Source organism: Scophthalmus maximus, chromosome 17 (assembly GCF_022379125.1).
Source record: "Scophthalmus maximus strain ysfricsl-2021 chromosome 17, ASM2237912v1, whole genome shotgun sequence".
NCBI lineage: Eukaryota > Metazoa > Chordata > Actinopteri > Pleuronectiformes > Scophthalmidae > Scophthalmus > Scophthalmus maximus.
This window is the reverse complement of record NC_061531.1, coordinates 12,667,906-12,687,465: the sequence shown is the minus strand read 5'-3', so window position 1 is coordinate 12,687,465 and position 19,560 is coordinate 12,667,906. Positions and strand designations below refer to the sequence as shown.

The window sequence follows — 19,560 nt, the reverse complement described above, 5'->3', positions numbered from 1 at the left end:
GGTTCAAACAGTTATTAAAGATCGGACTGGAACGTGACGGGATTAAACACATGCAGCTGAAAACAATCTTTGCAAATATGTTTGCTTAAGGTCTGGTTTCAAAAAGCATCTCTTCAAATATCACAAACAGCTAACAGGGATACAGGAACAACACAATGCGGACGGTTGGTGGCGCTGGTGAGCAGCACGGTAGCAATTCGTCATTGAAAGGAGGAAGAAGAAGAAGAATGTAAACACAACCGCAGCGGACGGTTGTGTTTGTTGTCTCGGGCTAATATCAGTTATTAACTTTACATAGAGAACAAATCTGCACTTTGACTCGGGCTTTGATATTAAGATTTATAAACTCGCGTGAAAGAAACTACACCATGTGTTATCTGTAGAACGACAAACGGATCGAGAGCATCTGCTGAGGAGGTTAGCTAGCTAGTGGCGATGTTAGCATTGGCAACCAAGTGGTAAAGCGCCTGGAAGCTGACTCGTTAACTCGCTGACGCCCGAGGCCTTTATGGTTGTTTAATAGCAGCTGTGCAGTTGTTTGCTGTATGTGATAATTCTGCTAGTGCTGATCAAAAATGACTAACAGCGTCACGTCGTGCTGCGGAGTAATTAGCTAGCCACGCACGGTTAGTTTGAGCTAACTCCGATGATAGGCCGTCGACGACTGACAGCAAACGAGACACGTAAACGCAGGGCGACAGCGTCGACCGGCCGCGTCCTCCAGTCCGACCGGGCGCGAACACAGCAACCCGGGGCGACACCGACCGACCCAGCGTCATCATATGTTGACTGAAAACAGGTGAGCGAGGCCCGCGGGAGACAACCCGGCGGATCGAACGTTTTCCCCGAGACAGAGCGGCGTGGAGTGACGTCACGGTGGCTTTGATCAGCCGCTCTCCGCCGCCATTTAAAGAGGATGTTAATGATGCTAGCAGTCAGCCAGTTTGTTTTGTGTTGTCCTCAACTGCAGCCGACTGGGTTTATAGATACATGTACGAGGGTGTTTGCTTTCACGTACCGAATCCCAAGCGTCCGTAGATGTTGTCTAATGTCAGATGCTCTGTTTTTTTGTGTGTGTGTGCGCGCGCACAGGAAACGCCAGCGCAGTGGTGGTGATGAGGAGAGTGGCCACCTGGTGCCCCGAGCCAAACGGCCCAACGGAGCCCACCCTCTCTCCCCCGAGCCGGGCCGGGATGCCTGGGACTCTGAGGTACAAACTGCTGTCTGCTGCTGGTGGATCTAAAATCACAAGCTAGTCAAACCATCCCATATCATCTTTTTATTTATTTCAAGCAGTTTTTGTTAAACGTTATGTTGCATGTACGCTTCTGAAATCTCCGTCCCAAAATATTTTTATTTGGAGTCAGTTTACGTAGAGTAATTCGTAGAGACACTTTAAAGAAGCAAAGAGGCGTGAACATGAGGTTAAATTCACCGGCGGGGGGGAAACGCCTTCGTTGGACAGTTTTGGGGGAATGATAGTGCTGCATCATGTGCACTTTGATGTACCCGTATGCAGTGATCACATTTGGTGACAGAAAACAAGTCAGGCAATACTCTACTGTGCATATGTTTTTCTTTCTTTGCCGGTGGTACACTTTTGTTTGTCCTTACTGCCTTTCTTAAAAGCAATGTCGGTTTTGAGTCTTTTGGATTTCACCCAAAATGAAATATAACATTTAATGCTACTTCCTTCTCCAGGTAATTGTAGAAGCTTTGGATGCTGACAGATTCACATCTCCCTGGGTTTGAACAATGGACTAGGTTTTGCAAGCATACAGCTAATGTTGACGTCTGCATTTCAGTCATCCAACAGCGAGAGCAGCAGCAGCATCATCAGCAGTCCAGAATATGCAGCTGGGAGCTGTAGCAGTCGGTGTGCAGTGGGCCCCTGCAGTCCCCTCAGCTCTGGTGAATCCTCAGACCCGGCGGGCCCCACGAGCCTGGTGTCCTACCTGCAGATCAATCGCATCCTGAGGGAGGCCCACTTCCAGAGCCTGCAGAGCCGAGGCCACCAACGAGACACGTGATGACCTCGCGTCGCTCTGTCCGCCACCAGGAGTCCGAGGCCCTGAAAGCATGTTGGAGCACCCACATGCTGAATCATTTCACTCAGCTCTTCCCCCACCCATCTCCAGTTTTCTGGGAAAATCTCACAGCTCTTCATATCTGTGGATTGAGACCAGCTCCTGGTCGGCAATCTGGACGGCGTTCATCATTCAGATAAATCAAAGCGATAATCATTTCAGCAATAATAACGGTGAGATCACTTAAACATCTTTTTGTGATCCACTTGATTTCTGAACAGTCGGGTTTACATGCATTCTCTACGAGCCTTTACAGTGACTGTTTGATGATGATGATGATGAATCCCTTTGTTGTTGTTGTTTATTTTTTTGTCTTAAATGTTGTATGAAAATAGTGCTACTGGAGCTGCACAAATGGCACCAAACACAATTTTAGGCCGGTCAGTGTGACTCGTTTAGTCTCCTAGTAGGATTGCTTCATGCTGAATCTGATGTCCGTGTTCGTACACGGACCAGTCTCAGGGAGGATTTGCACTTGTCTTGGACTGCTCACTGGTTTTTGATATTCAGACGAGGACGCCGTCGCTGGGGGCTGTAGGGGCCATGGGTGTTAACTTGACCAAGGAAGATGTTTCCTGTCCTTATTTTGTTAGAGAATAGAGTATTTAAAGAATCTTGAGTGTAGACTTCAGTTAAATGTAGTGGAGGAGAGTCAGGCTATGGAATAATTGATTAGGTTTTTAGCACAGAAAATAAATTAGAAGGATTCCATGACACTGCCAAACAGGGTTTTGAAGGGTTTTCCTCATTTTGAGGTTGGAAAAAAAATCTGGTACATTTGTCCCATATTTAAATATTAGTACAAATGTGTACCGAGATGCGGATCCAGAAACCCCTGGTTTCGTTTGCAATATTACTGAAGCCACTAAAATGCTGTGATAACTGCAGACAAGCCTTTTTGCCTGTGCACTGTACCATTCAGTGGTCGCTGTACGAATGTGCACGTGCACTGAACTTCCAGGTGCGAGCACTGACCGCGAGGCTGTGCCGATCTCCTTTTCTTGAAGTGGGATGGGTTTCGTTTCCTGGACCTTTAATCTCGGGAGTAAGCTCAGCTCTTTATTTTTATTTCAGTTTTTTTCTTTTTTTCGGCTGGTCTGTCAGAACTGTGGTTTGATGTTGATTTTTTTTTTCTTTTTCTCAACGATATATTTTTGTATTTAGTAATGTACATGACATTAACCTGCCATTGATTTTTTTCTTCTTGTAAATATCCCTACATTTCAAAAATAAAAATTAATGTTTTTGAAAAAATATTCTAATTTATATGCATAATTTTTTTATTCTTTTTCATTGTGATATAAGTTATAAAATGACTAAATGTCGAGACATTAATCTCAAATACAGCTGCAACAGTTAATCGAGTAATCGGCTACTAAATTTATCGGCAACTATTTTGATAATTTATTAATCGGTTCAAGTAGTTTTTATGAAAAAAAGGTCAAAACTAAATGATTTTAGCCTCAAATGTGAATATTTTCTGGTTTCTTTGCTCCTCTATGACAGTAAAACTAAATATCTTCTGGATATCTGGTGTGTGGACAAAGCAAAACATCATCTTGGGGGTTTGGGAAACACGATCGACATTTTTCACCATTTTATGGACCAAAAAACGAATCGATTAATCAACAAAATAATCGATAATGAAAATAATCGTTAGGTGCAGCCCCAATCTCTAATATGGTGATGCTGTGATGTGGCTCTTCGTTCTGTGGTTCACTGAGAAAGTACCAGTCAGTTTTGCATGCTACAGTATGTACTGTACTGTGCAGTATGTGCATACAGGAATTCCCTCCCTCCCTCCCTTTTCCTCCAAATGGCCGATAATGAATGACTCCCCGTGCATTGAGACCATCATTAATGAGATATGACCTGTGTCTGAGGGAGGAGCAGTGAAAGGTTTCTTTAATTAGCACACTACACGTCCTTGTCTTGTCACAGACACAGTAACAGATTACATGCATTAATGCACCACACGTAACCACGGTTACCTCGCTTGGCTACCGTGGGTCCTCATTACTTGCCTCCTCTGATACCCTTGCTCCACCTCTGCTAAATTGGAGATGACAAATGAACCAATGATACTTCAGGATTAACAATGTTGCTGCGTCGCAACAACATAGCTCTTTTCTTTTCAGAGATGTCGGCCTCCTCATTATCTTGAAAGACGGCTGCCGAATATACGGCACAATAATACAGAGGCACAATTAGTGAGCAATGAGTGGACTTTTCATCCGAGCATCTTCATGAGGTATGTCTCTTTTAAATAGGCTTTGGTATCTGGAGCCAGGTAAATGCCAAGTGTAATTAAGGTGGAGGATGCAATTAGCAGCAGTGTGGATAAATATTTCCCCAGATATAAATAATTTACCCAAAAATTCAAATTCAAGGAAACCTCCATCAGGCTTCTTCTTTCGTTTTCCTTTCACCCACTGACGTCAAGTTCTACAGCTCTGGTTGAAAATACACACTGGTAGAAATTTGTGTTTACAAATGACAGTGTAAAAAAGAATATACTGAATCAGTGGAACAGTTTAAAGCAAGTGTTAAAACATTTCAATTATTCTGAACATGTTTGGAGGTTTAATGTACTGACACCATTTGAATAGTGGCAGTTAACGTCATTCAGGATTTGCAAAGGCACAAAACATCTCAGAAAGTTTCATGTTCGTGAGAAGAGCAGTAGAGGGCAGCACACACTCAGCGTCGGCTTCACTCACACAAACTGCATTTCCTCCAAGTCTGAATCGGGGGAATTCTACAACAGGATCAAAATGTGTGGGATACGTAGTAGATATTTATCTTTAATCTGTTTTTCTCAGACACACACACACATGTACACACACATTGTCCTTCCCATGCAGCGCACAGATATGAAGGTGGGCGGTGATGAATGGCTCATATCAGTTGAGTGGAGAGGCAGGAGAGAGTTAAATGAACTGTCCTTGTTCTGGGGTCTATGTATGCGCATACATTGTTATATTTTTACCATGGCCAGCAGGACAAAAAAAAATCTGGGTTAGTCTTTGGTTCCTTTTCTTTGTGTCCTCTCTGCTAAGATTCTCATCTCTCCTCAAAGGCAAAAGCACAGTGACCATCAGCTACGCAGCAGAAGAGACAAGCACACAAACTACGGTATGTTTTTTATTCGTACCCATCAGTTACCAGTTCACCTTCGGCTTCAAAATCTCCTTGAATAATCGCACATGCGACATTAAGATTGGACAGCAGAAAGAAACTAGTCCTACAGGTGACTGGCTTCAGAATATTTAAAAAAAATCGTTTTTAAAAATGAACGTCAGTGCTCAGGGAACAGGAGAAAAGAGGAGTTGAGGCTGATCTGGTCACCCTTGCTTCTCTTTGCCAGACTTTGGCTGAGTTGTGTTTGGGCAGCTGTTGCCTGGCACGGGACGGTGATTGGGTTGGCACCAGGTATTCGGTTTTCCCTTAACAGCCAACGCAAACATCTGCTTTTTCTCCCCACCAACATTTCACCCAATATCAAACAACAAAGCTCGTCCGCTCTGCTGCCCCCATGGCCGTCCCGAAGAATTAATGACCCACCGAGCACATTAGAGGTGCCCTCTCACCCCGGCCTGGCTGGATTCAGGGGATAGCGAAAGCTGGGGCAGGCAAACAAGGAGAGTGAAGGGTTAGTGGGTCAGGATGATGAAGTACTTTCACAGGTCAGGAATTAAGATGGATTGATAGTCGGGTGATATTGGGACGTTTGCTGCATTCATGCAAACTGCTTTTGGTTCTACGGACAGGTTCTTTATCATTCATTTTACAAGCACGTTGACAGACGCAAATGGCAATGCATTTAAGAAAGTGAAGTATTGCTTTGCATGTTTGATAGTTCACCAGGTGGCGGGGGAATCTAGGTGATTCAAGTTGAGGGAAGAGGTTGTTAAAATACAAAATGTATAGCTATTAAGGCGCAGCACTCACAGACGGAAACCACTTGCCTGAGTAGAAAACAAAAACTGAGGAGGATCGTCTTCCTTATCCTCTGCGGGCCAGCCTACACTGCTCCTGTTTGTGCTCACTTTTCCCCCCCAAGTGTTGCCGTCGAGAGGGGGACTGGGTTATCTCCGCCACTGTAGTCTAAACAGCGCTGCCCCGACGCAGCTGAGAAACAATCGTCATTTCCCTGAGCAAAAAAGAAAACGACACAGCCCGGACCGCTCTCCATAGAGCTGTCTGCACTTTTTAATGCTTTGAACGCACAGAGCAGAGAAGCAAGATAGCCGACAGGCTGGGCATGCTCGGGTCACTGTCTCCAGTTCCACTTTATGGCCTCACTATTCAATTTCACACAATGTGCTCCAGAGACAATGTACAGTAGACTGTTTTCATTGCACAGCGAAGTTACAGTCAAGGCCGCGATCAATCATAATAAATGTTCACCCCAGAAGAAAGAAAGAAAGGCTGTGAGCAGTTTCTTGTCCCACACGCGGACCACAGCCATTCCTCCTTTTATGGTTGCTCGGTAGAATGTTCCCACACACGGTCTTGCATTTGTAAAACATGATGTTTACGGTGGTTCAGTTTTTGGCCCGTTCAGTTGTCAACACTCTCAGGCTTTTCAGTCCAGCGAGTGCCGAGGATCAGAAGTGCAGCAGTTAAGAGAGACTCGTGCTAAGTGGGACTGTTTGGGGTATATGCTGGGCACTCCATATACCGCTGTTTTCTAAATGGCCCCTATTAAGCGAGTGGGAATAGGTCTGCACCTGAGAGGACGGGCCGCGCGGCTCACACAGCCCGGTGCCGTCTCCGCATGGTCGACCTGCCACACAGGCATGTTTCATCACCAGGGGCCTGATGTGGCGCCGCTCCTGCAGCCACCAAGGTGCAATATGTTGCATTTGGACCATAACTGTCAGGAAGAGATATACTCTCACTTAAATAGCTGCCCATAATCTGCCCATCTCCCTGTATTACCCTAATTGAACCCATGGGCGGCCGACGCCATCAATAGCTGAGCTCATCTGCAAATTAATAAAACATGGGGCCTCACCAAATCTCTGCCTGTGATCGAGCACGAAGCTACTCAGATGCACTAAAGAAGAGTGTTTGTGATTGCTATTTGCAAAATAAATAAATGACATTTTCTCATTTTGTCTTTCAGCGGCGACGAGTTCTTATGGGTCCCACGGTCCTGCGTGTGTTCCCAGTGAGCTCCTCCTTCTCCTGCTTCCTTTCTTTCTTTTCATAATGGGAATGCTTGATAAAGCCATCATCATCATCAGCATCAGCATCAGCATCATCACCACTATTTGACACTGTAATGTGGCGACGTTGTTGTCAGTTTCAATCGATCCAACAGGTGATCACCACGCGGGGCGTTTTGTTTTCTCCTGACTGCTGACTGTTTCCTGGGTCGGGACTGAGACACGCTGGCACCGCCAACAAGTGCCACATCAGCGCAAGTATACAGGGGGGGCTTTTGACTTGTGTTTATTTTGACTCTCTGGACTGACCCCCAGCATGATGTGGGAGACGGTGAGAGGGGTGGTCATCATAATAAGACCTAGATCTTAATAACAACAAATCCTGGGGGACACACACAAAAAAAAAAGAAGCAGCCAGAGGTTATTAAAGACATCTATCATGTCTGTTGGGCTAGCAGTCATTCAGTCACCACCACCACCCCCCTCCTCTTCCTCCTCTGGATGATCGCTCCTCTGTTGATCATGAAACCAAGGCCATGGTGACCAAACTTACTTTCTCCTTCTCTTTCTCTCTTCCCACACTGCCATCTCTTGTTTTGCACGGAACCCTTTGTTTTTACACGCATAAAACCCGAGGCAAACTTTCAAAGACTGTGACCTCCCACTGCTCCGCCGAAAAGGAAGGCCGAGCCCAGAGTGGCATCACACTCTGAGGGAAGGCAGGACTCCTCCAATATCAACACAACGTACCTGGCTTTGAGTGCACCTCAAAGCTTTTTGTCTATTCACAGACTTATTTTACGGCTCAGTCAGTGTGCACTGAGGGTAAAAAAGAAAAGAAAAAAGAAAACCCTCTCAGCACATAAAGAAAGGAATGCTGTAAAAAGCTGGAAGGCCATGACAACTTGATGAGCCATCAAGACTGTCTGCGAACAACCAGAAACAAGGAGGGAGAAGGCTGACATCACAACATCACAGAGCTCGGCTGTATGGAGTCATGGATATATGGACAAAATAGAAAAACAGGCGGACTCTCCAAAGAAAACAGTGAGTAATCCTTGGACTGAGTATTGTTTGGGCATGCACATGATTGCTGAAACACCTCGATGCCACAGTGAATGATGGAGCACGCTTGTCTATGCTGGACCAGTAACAAAGCGGGGGGACGGGGGGTGTAAAAACATGAGGAATCATCAAACCAGAAGAGAAGCGAGTTCCCATGAACAATATACACAAAGACGAGCCGTTTCATCCAGCAAGCCTCGATGGTTGTGCTTGAATAACGAAAACAAGAAGGGGGTAAATATTTGCTCAAAATGTAATAAGCGAGATTCGTGTTTCTTCTAAAAACTGTCAGCTGTTGTATCACACAGTCTGCTAAAAGACTGATATTAAGTAGGATTTGTAAGTGCTAGTGTTTAATTTTACTGGCACTGTTCTCAGATATTTCCTCTTTGTTGGACTTTATTCCGCCCGATTCCAGAAGGGAAATATTGCCGGGACGCTCACACGAGGTTCAGTTCAGTTGTCATGAGGAGTGCTACGTGTAAATACAGACACAAGTACTAAACTGTCTAATGTCTTGTGGCTCTGGAGGCATCTTCTCTGAGTTTGAATAGATGGCTCTGATGATTTCATCTGGGTCATCTCGGGTCGTGCTCGAGACTTCATAACCTGTGACATCAAGCCTGCATTGGAAACTTGGAGGTGAGGAGTTTACAGTACGTATAAAAGAGCTATGTGTGTGTGCGGGGGGGTAGACACTACCCCTGGTAGACGCTGAGTTGCGTTGAGGGGCATTGTAGTGTTTGGAGCTCGGCCCGTTCTTTGGACTGAGAGTCAGGCTATGTTGGCGTCTGCTGCTTCAAATTTTTTAACTCTTTTTCAAATCTGTCTCTTCTGTCCAATACTAAATAGCTGCAATAGCACTTCAAAGTAATAAACTGACATTTGGGGAAATGCACTTCCCTTTCTGGTGGAGAGACAGATGAAAAGATGGATGCCGCTGCCGTGTCTGTCTGTTGAAAAAAAAAGCTTCAGCTAGACGCCAGGGAAACAGCCTGGGCTCGAAATCCACAACCTGTATGAAGGTGCGCAAAACCACAATACATGTTTAATTTACATGCACAAAATGCTCAATGTGAAAAAAACATTTGATGGCATTCATTCACTAAATCCCTAAATAATGGACGCTCAATATTTCGCTCAATGGCGAGAAGTGAAGTGACATTTCAGGCTCCGACTAATCATCATTTTTGCGACGTCAATGGTTAATGCTTGCAATCTATGACATGCAAAGCATTGCATTGTGGGAGAATCGACAGAAAGGAGTGTACCGTACAGTCTGTGGACGGCAGCAGAATGTTTTTTCGAGGGTACCATATAGTTGATCAATTTATACACTAAGAATACAGGAATCTCCACTGGTTGCCTGGCAACTGCTTAGAGCCAAGAAACATCAATTTTTCGTTTTGAAAATTTGTAAAACAGATTGGGATCAAATGGCTAAGTGTTTCTTAACTTTTTTTTTGGGGGGGGGGGAAATAAAACTAAACAATTTAAGTTATTATTCAGACCAGATGTTTCCCCTTGTTTCCAGGTTATTTGATGCTATGCTAAGCTAACTGACTGCTAACTGCTGCTCAAATCAATGCACACATATGAGAGCGGTATTAATCTGAACCTGAGCTTTCACTGGATCCCTTTCAACAAAAACATCCATACAAAAGGACATTACAAGATATGCTAATCAGCTGGATTTGAGACTCTCCACGACTGCATGACGTAGTTTGACCAACTACATTAAAATGATCCCTTCAGCTCTCTGCATTAATAATTTACAATTCTGAAAGAGTCCATTCTTCACAAAGAGTGCCGTCGCTCTTGATGCCTGAGCGGCATATTTCACCGCTCATATACGTAAGGACGTGCTGTCTCTGCGCCTTTCTCAAAATATATTTCATTTTTAGGACCAAAATCGGCATCTAGGAACGAAAACAGAAACCCAACACAAACTGTTTCATCAAGTGTGGCCGTCCCAACACTCAAGTATCATGTGTTGGGTCTGTCTGCATTCTATTTAAGGATTTACTCCTTTCATACTTCAGTGGAAACATAATATTTTACATCCCTTTAGAACGTCTTGTGTAGTGCAACAGAGCGTTGTCAACTTTTATTACTGGAATGGGAGTTTTTGAAAGAGTAAACCTTGGAGTTCATCCAGCCAGTCTTGTTGAAATTTGCTGTGTTGATTAACATATATAAATCCTTTTTTTTTTAGAAGTTGTTCACTGTCATTGTCACTACCCATAAAAAGTGGAGCCCAAAGGACATTAAGTGGAGGATTTATGGCCACCATATATTTGAGTGGAAGGCTGCTAAACCTTATGAAGTCTCTCTTGGCGCTGTAAGGTTTTGCTTTCTCTGTCTCGCTCTGTTGGTTTTTTCCCTGTTGCTCCGGAGTGCCTACAATTTCCCTCTCTTTATTTTCATTGGCATTTAAAGAGCACGGTGCTCCGTTGAATGCAGTCATTCAATAGTAAGATTTTCGACGCGCGCACACAAATACATTAGAACATACACACTTTTGCACACACACACACACGCAGACACACAAAGAAAGCAGCCGTGAACATACAGAGAGTAGGCCCTGACTCTCTTGTTCAATGTCACAGGACGATTGAACCCAGCAAGTTTCAGACATACACCATGTCTGAAAGCACTTCTCCCCGTCTATACGCCTCGTGATGGGGGGTTGGGGGGCATTAATTGATTGGCTTGGTTTCTATTCCCTTTTGTGAAGTGGCTTTAGTGCTGGCTTTATGGAGGTTGCTGAAATCTATTCAGACCATTCTCTTCGCCAGGTGGAGCAGGGAACAGCGGTGGAGCAACCACTTTGTTGGTAGAAATCTCCCCTGCACTTTTTAATCTGCCATCTCCTGCGGTCTCCTAACACTCATATGTCTCATTAGGTTTTATATTCCAGGATCACAAACAAAATAACTTATTTCCCTCTTTTTTTTATTCCTTTTGGCTTTTTTAGCAAATGTTTTAAAATGATATATACCTGTAGATGTATTCTGCAAAATGAGTGAACATAAGAAAGGTTAAAAAACGAAAGACATGTATGTGCTACTGAACTAAAATAGAAAGATATGTTGTCAGTGTTCTTAATTCACCTTGTACAGTATACAGAACACTGTCAGTGTGGATATACTGATGAATGGAGAGAGCCATTAGGATGTAATTGACCACATGCAAGATCAAAGCGTGTTTGTGCGGAACAAAACTTCTTTATGACCTTCTTTTTAATGCATAAATGAGACCAACATGTACACACTCCAAAGTACTTTACAGAAATCAAACATTTTACATAAAGCAGCCAATTTGTAATGTGAGACTATCAGAAATCCTGACAGGGGGTAATCAGAGAAGTAAGTGTCAGACTCGAATCACCAAAATTAGTGAAATTATTCAATTTCACTCATGTGAGCTGCAGGTTTTTGTTCCTGCTTAAAAAAAACCCACTCACTTACACACACACACACACACACACACACACGCTGTAACAGCTCATGCAGATGGTGCTATATCCACATCTGGCAACAGCTGGAGTGGTGAGCACATCTGTTCCGTCCTGGCTGGAAACGGAGAAGGTTGCTGCTGCTTTAATACTGACCTTCTCTTACATATTTTCACTTTTTCAATCCACCGTAGTGCCACAGCGGCCAAAATCCAGCACCAGCAGGGTGCCCTTACGTCCCCCCCCCGATTCAGACCGAATGGCCTATCATGCTCGCCCAAGGGGAACAAATGTCTGCTCAAATCACATCGTTTACACTCTCGTACACATCGTTTTTTCCCCCTCCTCCTTTGTGTTCTTGCTTCTTGTGATTTCACTGACTTTCCGCGGCTCCCTCCCGCCATTGTTTTACTTCGGCTCGACTTTTCTGTCCCTCTCCTTTTCCATCTTTTCCTCCTGTGCACATATTGTTAAAGCGGCCGGTGAATCTTCTTGGATTGCTTTTCCCCCATGGAACCCAGACAGCCAACATCGGCAGCTGTGTGTGTGTGTGTGTGTGTGTGTGTGTGTGTGTGTGTGTGTGTGTGTGTGGGAGACACGCGCCAAGTCGAAAATTTCTATAACTGCAAAGATATGTGGTCGTTTCCTCAACAGGTTTGACGACACTACGGTATACTGTGATCATATTATGTAGGTGGCCAAATGGACTGACAAGATGCAAGGAATTTCAATTTGAAAAACTTTGAAATAATAGAATTGCAGTCCAAGACACATGGCCTGTCTCTTACCCATTTAATTTCACTCTCCCATTCTTCTTTCTGGAGAACCAGGAGACCTATTTCCTTTCTCCTCCATCACCTTCTTCTCCACGTCTTACTTTTTTACTTGGCCCATTTTGCAATCAATCTGCTGTTCATCTTATCTAATGAGCTCATTAGGGTGTCTTTTAAGCAATGGTGATTGATAATAATGGCTTAGAGATGTACCATTGATTCACTTCTATATCAGGCATGTAGAAGTTCTCCATTAGAATCATAGGAGGTCAAGTGAACCCTCTGTTCTATCCACCTCCTACACGCGTCGGACAAGCCCTTTGTTTTCGACACAATCGCCCCTCCCCCGCTCCAATTCACGCGGGTGAAACCGTTTTGTGGGTGACACATCTGCCCTGGTGTTACACATCTGTATGGATTTGCCTGAAAAGTGTGAGGATGCATTACCGCTCGTAGAACACGTCGGTGCTTTTTACTTCGACAGGCTTGTAATTGACTGTATTCTTATGTGTTACAGAGGCCAGCGAGGGAAACCGAATGTTAACAGTGGACATCACATTATTCCGGCCAATCAAAACAAAAGGGAGACGTGTTTCAGTTGGTCAGCTTGCTGGAAGTCTTTAATTTTTATGGCTGGGCTTCTTAACAGCCATGACTGATGGAGACATTTGCCGTTAAAGCTGCAAGAGCTCCTGTTTGTAATGCAGGCAAGTTTGTGAGGCCTCTTGCAATACGTCTGGGGATGCACTTACAGCCAAACGTATGTATGCCGCTTATACGTTTGCATTCACATGTGTTTGTGTGCTCATGAGAGAGACGGGAAAAAGAAAGGGGCTGGCTGCAAATTATAATTTGGGAGGGGGTGTGTATGACAGATTCCACACCCACATTATTATAGCACAGTCAGCATGCAAGCGCAAATCACTTCAATAGTTTCACATCAACCAATTTAATGGCACAATCCCGGGCCAGTGAAGTTTTTATTCCAAATCCTGTCCATAATCTAATGGCCTTTGAAAGTCTGCCACTTCCCCCTGGCTGACAGGTTGTGCATTTGGATTTAATTGAATCCATTTACATCCTGCACAAATGGAAAGCACATGGAGGCCGACCCACCTGGTTCTGATCAGCTACTGAGTTGGGAGAACCACACTCTTCGGAGTGCGCCTGCTGCCAGCAGGGGATACACTCCACGGCGGAGAGAAAAGAGAGGGAGAGGAGGAAGAGGAAACAGGTTTTGGTATTACTCTTGGCACTAATTTAAATCAGTCTGAGTTAGCCCCTTCACTTTTTTAGTGGATTCCTTCGTCTGGCAGACTGTGGTCTTTTACAGCTGTGCGATAGTTATACCACAAGGGGGAGTCCAGCAGTACCCACGTACAGTATCACTGAGATTGCCGCTGGCGAGGAACCTGCAAGCGTTCGTGAACAACAGAGAAGAGATTAACTAAGCTTTAAAATGTAATTTTGTCTTCGAGGGACAAATTCCAATTCAATTCAATTTAAACTCCAATCAATTCAATTGTAAGGTACGTTACATACTAAGGTCCAGACCTCACATTAAGGCACAAAAAGTATTTTGCATTCTTCAGTAATTTCACAGGTTGTACACAAAATACAAACTAATGACATGAACTGATTCCCTAATATACATTTCCCATGCTGCCACAAAGGTGTGGGGTGTTCGTCTGAAGGCTAATTAGAATCATCTGTCCGTGCATCAGATTTGACAATGAACACTTTTGAGTTTTTAAAAATCACAAAGCTTCGAAGGGTTTGCGCGGACTAAATCATAGAGATATAACACGTACAGAAGTGAAATTTTTGATATACTGGCTGGTGGATTTTCTTAACCGCAGGACAAGAATCAGACTGTTCCCAGTCTTTGTGGTGAGCTAAGCTAACCAGCTGCCGTTGGTGTCGCTTCATTAATGGTGCAGAGAAGAACCAAGGCTAGACAGGTGATGTTGTCACCTTTTAGCACTACTGTATGTCTGTGGGATTTTTTTTTTCTTTTCTGAGAAAACACAAATGCCCGCAAATTTTCTTTTTGGAACTTCTCCTATTTCCGATTTCCCAAAGAAAATATTAGAGTGAAAATGTGTGAGCCCACGTGAGAATAGAGCGGGAAAATCTCCAGACAACTCACTACGATCGAGTGTGCGTGTTGATGACCGTCAACAAAAGCACACAGCAGAAGTTAATGTCTGATTACAGACTGCAGCTTATGTCGTCTTTGTGGTGCAGTTGCAGTGTCATGAGCTCTTGGACGTTGTTGTCCGCGTCACCAGTAAGTGTTGGTGGATAACGGCAACGCTGTCATGAATATGCATCAGTACACAGTGCGTGGCCTACATTCATGCACGTCTGCAAATGGATATGGTTAATGGGGGCAGTGGGTAACATCATGACCTTCAGCGGGTCCCCCTCCCCGTGTGTTCCATCCCAGCCCCACCTCACCCCACATCTGGTTTGACCATCTCCGCCCCCCCCCCCCCCCCCCCCCCCCCCCCCCCCCGAACCCCTGCCAGCCAACCCCCGCCTGCACTTCATCAATCCTCCGTGTCTTCATTGCCACACTTCTGGCTATTGCCAAAGTATAAGCCGTGACGCGGAGACGTGAAAATGATGAATGGACCTTTCCGGACAGCGATGGCTGAAGAGACACCCCGCCCTCACTCATCCCTCTGATCCATTTTTCACTTTCTTCCCTCTGCCACGGCTCTCCGTTGTCCGTCCTCCATGACTCAGTGGGACCCGCGCACATCACATTCCAAAATATGTCTGCACAAAGGCTTTGAATAACCAAGCCCTGTTCTGATCCCCCTCTCGATGTGTTGGCGGTGGGCAAAACTGAGGAACTGAAGAAACATCCAAATTACATTCTTTCTATTTTTGCTTTCAACTTTTACCAATTTTTTTCTTCTTTTTTGTTTTAGTTTTGACAATCCAAAACATTGTAGTTATCTCTGTGTTTACACATTTCAATCTGCGACGAGTTTAGCGCTCACATCGCCGCAAGGATTACAGTAAACCTTGTGGCGCTTCTGAAATGTCCATTGTTGTGCTGTTGTGTCTGTCCACACATTGCATGTCCGTTCAGTGCTGTACAATAATGTCCTTCAGCTATCAAAGGGGTGGCTGTACTTTTATTGGATGTTGATGTGAATAGAAGTCCCACTGTGCTCCACAAGAGACATTATCAGGCTCCATCACCATAACTATTGGCTTGTGCTCAGAGGCTTCTGTCCCAACACTTATGCATTGTCCCCGAACGCTGCGGAGCTCCTCATAATGGCCCGTGAGTGAGATATTCACCTCGAACTTTGGTAAGACGTGGTGATTACCTTGATAAATTGTAGTAATTTTCTCTGTCATGTGTCATATGATTTTAATGTTTGTGTCAGGGTGTGTGTTAAGGCTCTGGGGGCCATGTTTTCGAACAGAGCCCGCTCTTAAAATCCCTCCGTATAGTCATTGCCTGCATTTTGCCCTCATGAACTCTAGCTTCCAATATCAGAGCAAAGAAACGCTGCCTTGTTTCTCCGCTCCCTCGGGGGCAAAGTAGCACTGGTAGATATGTAAGAGATTTAAGCCTCCTTTGTTTAGGGGACTGAAACCTCTCCCATTCGAGCCCCCTAAAGCACAGGCGGAATCACTCTAATACAATATCTTCATCATCTATACATCTAATTTAACACAGGGAGTTTCTCCCACCCATCAAAGTAGTGATGAATAAAACATCGATGTTATGCACAAGTTTTCTGAAGACCATTTGTTTTCCGAGCCTTTCAAAACTAATCCTCCGCGGAGTTGAGCCGTTTGTGCGACATCTGTTTTTTGTTTTTTTAAATAAGACAAACTGCTGCTTGTTAAACCCCCTGCACACAGCGGGGCAGACGTGAATATTCAATAAAACCGCAGGTTCAACACTCCCCAAAGTAGCAGGTTTTTGCTTGTACTCAAAATCAATTTCTTGAGGAGACACAGTGCCTCAGTTCTCCGCAGTATTTCAGAGTGAATGTGTTGGGAAGTTCCCTCTCATGTAATTTGATTAGTGGGCCAGGATTCAAGCCCCTCACTCATCTACTATTATTGAGAAGAAAAACAATTAAGCTGTACATGTTAGCTATCAAGGAGACAACACGCGCAGGCACGCCGACACACACAACACACACACACACACACACACTCTCTCCCATAGACGCTCATTTAATCCTTTATGATGTGCCTTGAATTTATAATGATTGTAATTAGGAAAGATGCAATAGGAGTCTACTCCGTGGCAATGCTGACACTCCGGGGTGCCTGAAGCCAATTAAAAATATGTGCTGATCAAACAGCCTGCCCTCGCCGTGCACGACTCTCCCTGGAGCTTCTGCTGCTGCTGCAGAGGGACGGCCAAGCTCAGGGCCTCTCGCTCCCACCGAGCAGGCTGCGGAGGAGCTGGCTGAGCTCCGCCCGGCGCCCTCCACCCTGAGTTCTGGTGCGCGGCTGCAGCTACACGCCCTTTAGCTGCATGGTGTGGCGGGCGACGGACGACCAGGCGGCGAGAGGAGGAGTCATGAGAGGGAGTCTTCCCGTTCACAATCAACTCGTCTGTGAGAGAAATGCCGCACACCTATTTGATCCCCACAGAGATCCTTTGTTTCCACAAGGGAACCGGCTCAGCCCAGCTCTCCCCCTCACACTCCGAGTGAGAACATTACATTAATTTATAATGATATGACAATTTAGAGTGACAATTAAGCCTGGTATTAATTACACAGTTCCTTTTGTTTTGAGCAATCCCTGCGATGTTGCCAGAGCCACAATTACCCAAAACAGATAAATGAATGAATCTGAGGGCAACTTACATTCCCCCAAATGTTAATATTCTTGCGGAATCCTTCATCTCTGTCACATCCTGTTCCTCCTCCCTCTGTGAAGTCCCCGGTCCCTCTATCATTAGGCATCTCGGCCCTCTGTGATTAATGAAACTAATGAGCATGTGCAGCCATTCACTCTGCCACACATTACTCTGTCCTTTGGTCCAGGCCATGTGTCATGTCCTCCTGAGGACGGAGAACACGGTTCTCTGGTCAAACAATAATATTAACTTAATCTTTTGCAATATCTTTGTCAGAGGGGCAGGCGATGCACATGCACATACATACGGTGAGACGTGCATGCAGCTTGCCTCCATTTTATATATTACTTCGAAGATATTACGTTTCTGAAAGAAAAAATCATAATGAAAAAAGGAAGAACATGGAAAATGATATTTACATGCGCTAGATATAATATCTTGTGTGTAAGCCACATTTAAAGTCTGTCTGTCCTGTGCTCTGTGTAAATAATCCTCAATGCATATCTGGTAGTTTAATCAAATGTTACCACTGTCATGGTTGAATCTGAGCAGAGTCTGTTGTGAAAAAAGAGGGATCTTTATATTTTTTGCTTTGCTTTCTGTGGGTCTCTTTCTTTTTGGTAAATCAAAAATCAATTGATTTTTAAGAATCATCTTCTACCCTCATCTAACTTGAGGATTTTTCGAGCACATGTTGCTTATTGAACTTGGACTTTGTCTGCTGCGTCTCTTTTTCCACTTCAGCATTGTTGCAATGATCTGGCATTGTTAACTTTTATCTCTAACAGACGTTGCAGGCTTGTCAGGTGGGGAGTGAGAGTGATAACTGCATATTTGAGGATCCATAAAAAGGGGCCCCCATATCTTTGGGAGTCCCATCAGCTGGGGCACTGAAATACAGCTCATCACTTTTATGTCAGACCCACAATCGGCCATTGGGATGTGAAATTAATATGACAGAAAGGCCATCTGCCATAAGGGAGGCCGAATGGCAACCAGGAAAACTGGTTTAGGCCCGGCAGAGGACATTTTTAATTGGACACTTCATGCGAAAAGCATATACATGTCATATAAACTGATTCGTTGATGTGCTGAGTTGGATTTATGTCAGCAAGCACAGCGAGCTGAGGAGGGAAAGAGATGCTGAGAAGAATAAGGAAAGCAGTGCATGGAGGCTGACACCGGGACACTTGATGCAGCGCGTCAAATAAAAAAAATGCTTGGCTGTTCAGACAATGCTTTTTCCAGGAGGCATTTCTACTCGCTCTAACTTTAGTGTGTTCTTGTAAGTACGACTGTTGTTACTTCGATACGTATCGACGTGTAATGCTTTTATCCCCCTTTTCACTGCAGCCTGCCGTGAGACCTGAATCATTGAATCCCATATTGATCATTCATCAGACACTGGTGGCGAGGTCTCAGCACCTTCTTGATTCAGCAATACGTTTACGGAGAGGCGGACGATGGGAGGATGCTGCCGCTGTTAAAACTCTGCTTTCATTCTCTGACTTTTTGACTGTCAGGGTTTCTCTACTCTGAGGCTGAGACGATGAGTGGCCCAAAGGAAAACACGCGATGGCAAAGAACATTTTGTGTAGGTGTAATATTGATTTACAGCCTATCAATTGATATTAAACCATTGTTAGATGTTTAATATATCTTTAAATTATCATCATCATAGCAAATAATTTGATGAAAAGACATGTGGATAATACTAAGTTCCGACAAGTGACCAGAGACTCACTTTCCATACTTCTGTTATTGTGAAACTTCATGACAATCTGATCTCCCACTGTTTCTAAACTCATCTGCATGCAGAGGATTTTAGTCTGTCACCAGTCAGAGTGAAGCGGGCTCTACTGCATGACACAGTCTCAACAATATAAGTAGGACAAATGCATAAAGCCTTCATTTGCAGCATTTCCGCGCCAGTATTATTTCTCTATCGGAGTGGCGAGAGAAATCAGAATATCCTGATAAATCAGCTCTAACATAAGCGTCCGGGGTGTCGGGTGAGGGGGAAGAGGATAAGGCTCGAGTTGTGTGAAATGAATGCGCGGGCTCTGTGAATGGGAGGAGGAAGCCCAAAGGGCTGAGCCGGGGACAGACCTGGGCCTGGAACCCTGAACTGAGCTTCGTGATCGCTGCCCAGTTC

At 44.6% G+C, this 19,560-nt stretch overlaps 1 protein-coding gene across 2 annotated transcripts; it reads left to right on the top strand.

The window, feature by feature from the left end:
* Positions 1 to 224: 224 nt before the first annotated feature.
* Positions 225 to 3,343, top strand: LOC118288506. 2 transcript variants are annotated; one of them, XM_035614680.2, is made up of 3 exons: positions 225 to 799; positions 1,093 to 1,210; positions 1,806 to 3,343. In XM_035614680.2, exons 1-3 carry the CDS (start codon positions 783 to 785, stop codon positions 2,028 to 2,030), a joined length of 360 nt encoding a protein of 119 aa, XP_035470573.1. In that variant the 5' UTR covers positions 225 to 782; the 3' UTR covers positions 2,031 to 3,343. The 2 variants fall into 2 exon arrangements, with proteins under 2 accessions (XP_035470573.1, XP_035470575.1); XM_035614682.2 differs by lacking the exon at positions 225 to 799 and adding an exon at positions 806 to 992.
* The last annotated feature ends 16,217 nt before the right edge of the window (positions 3,344 to 19,560 follow it).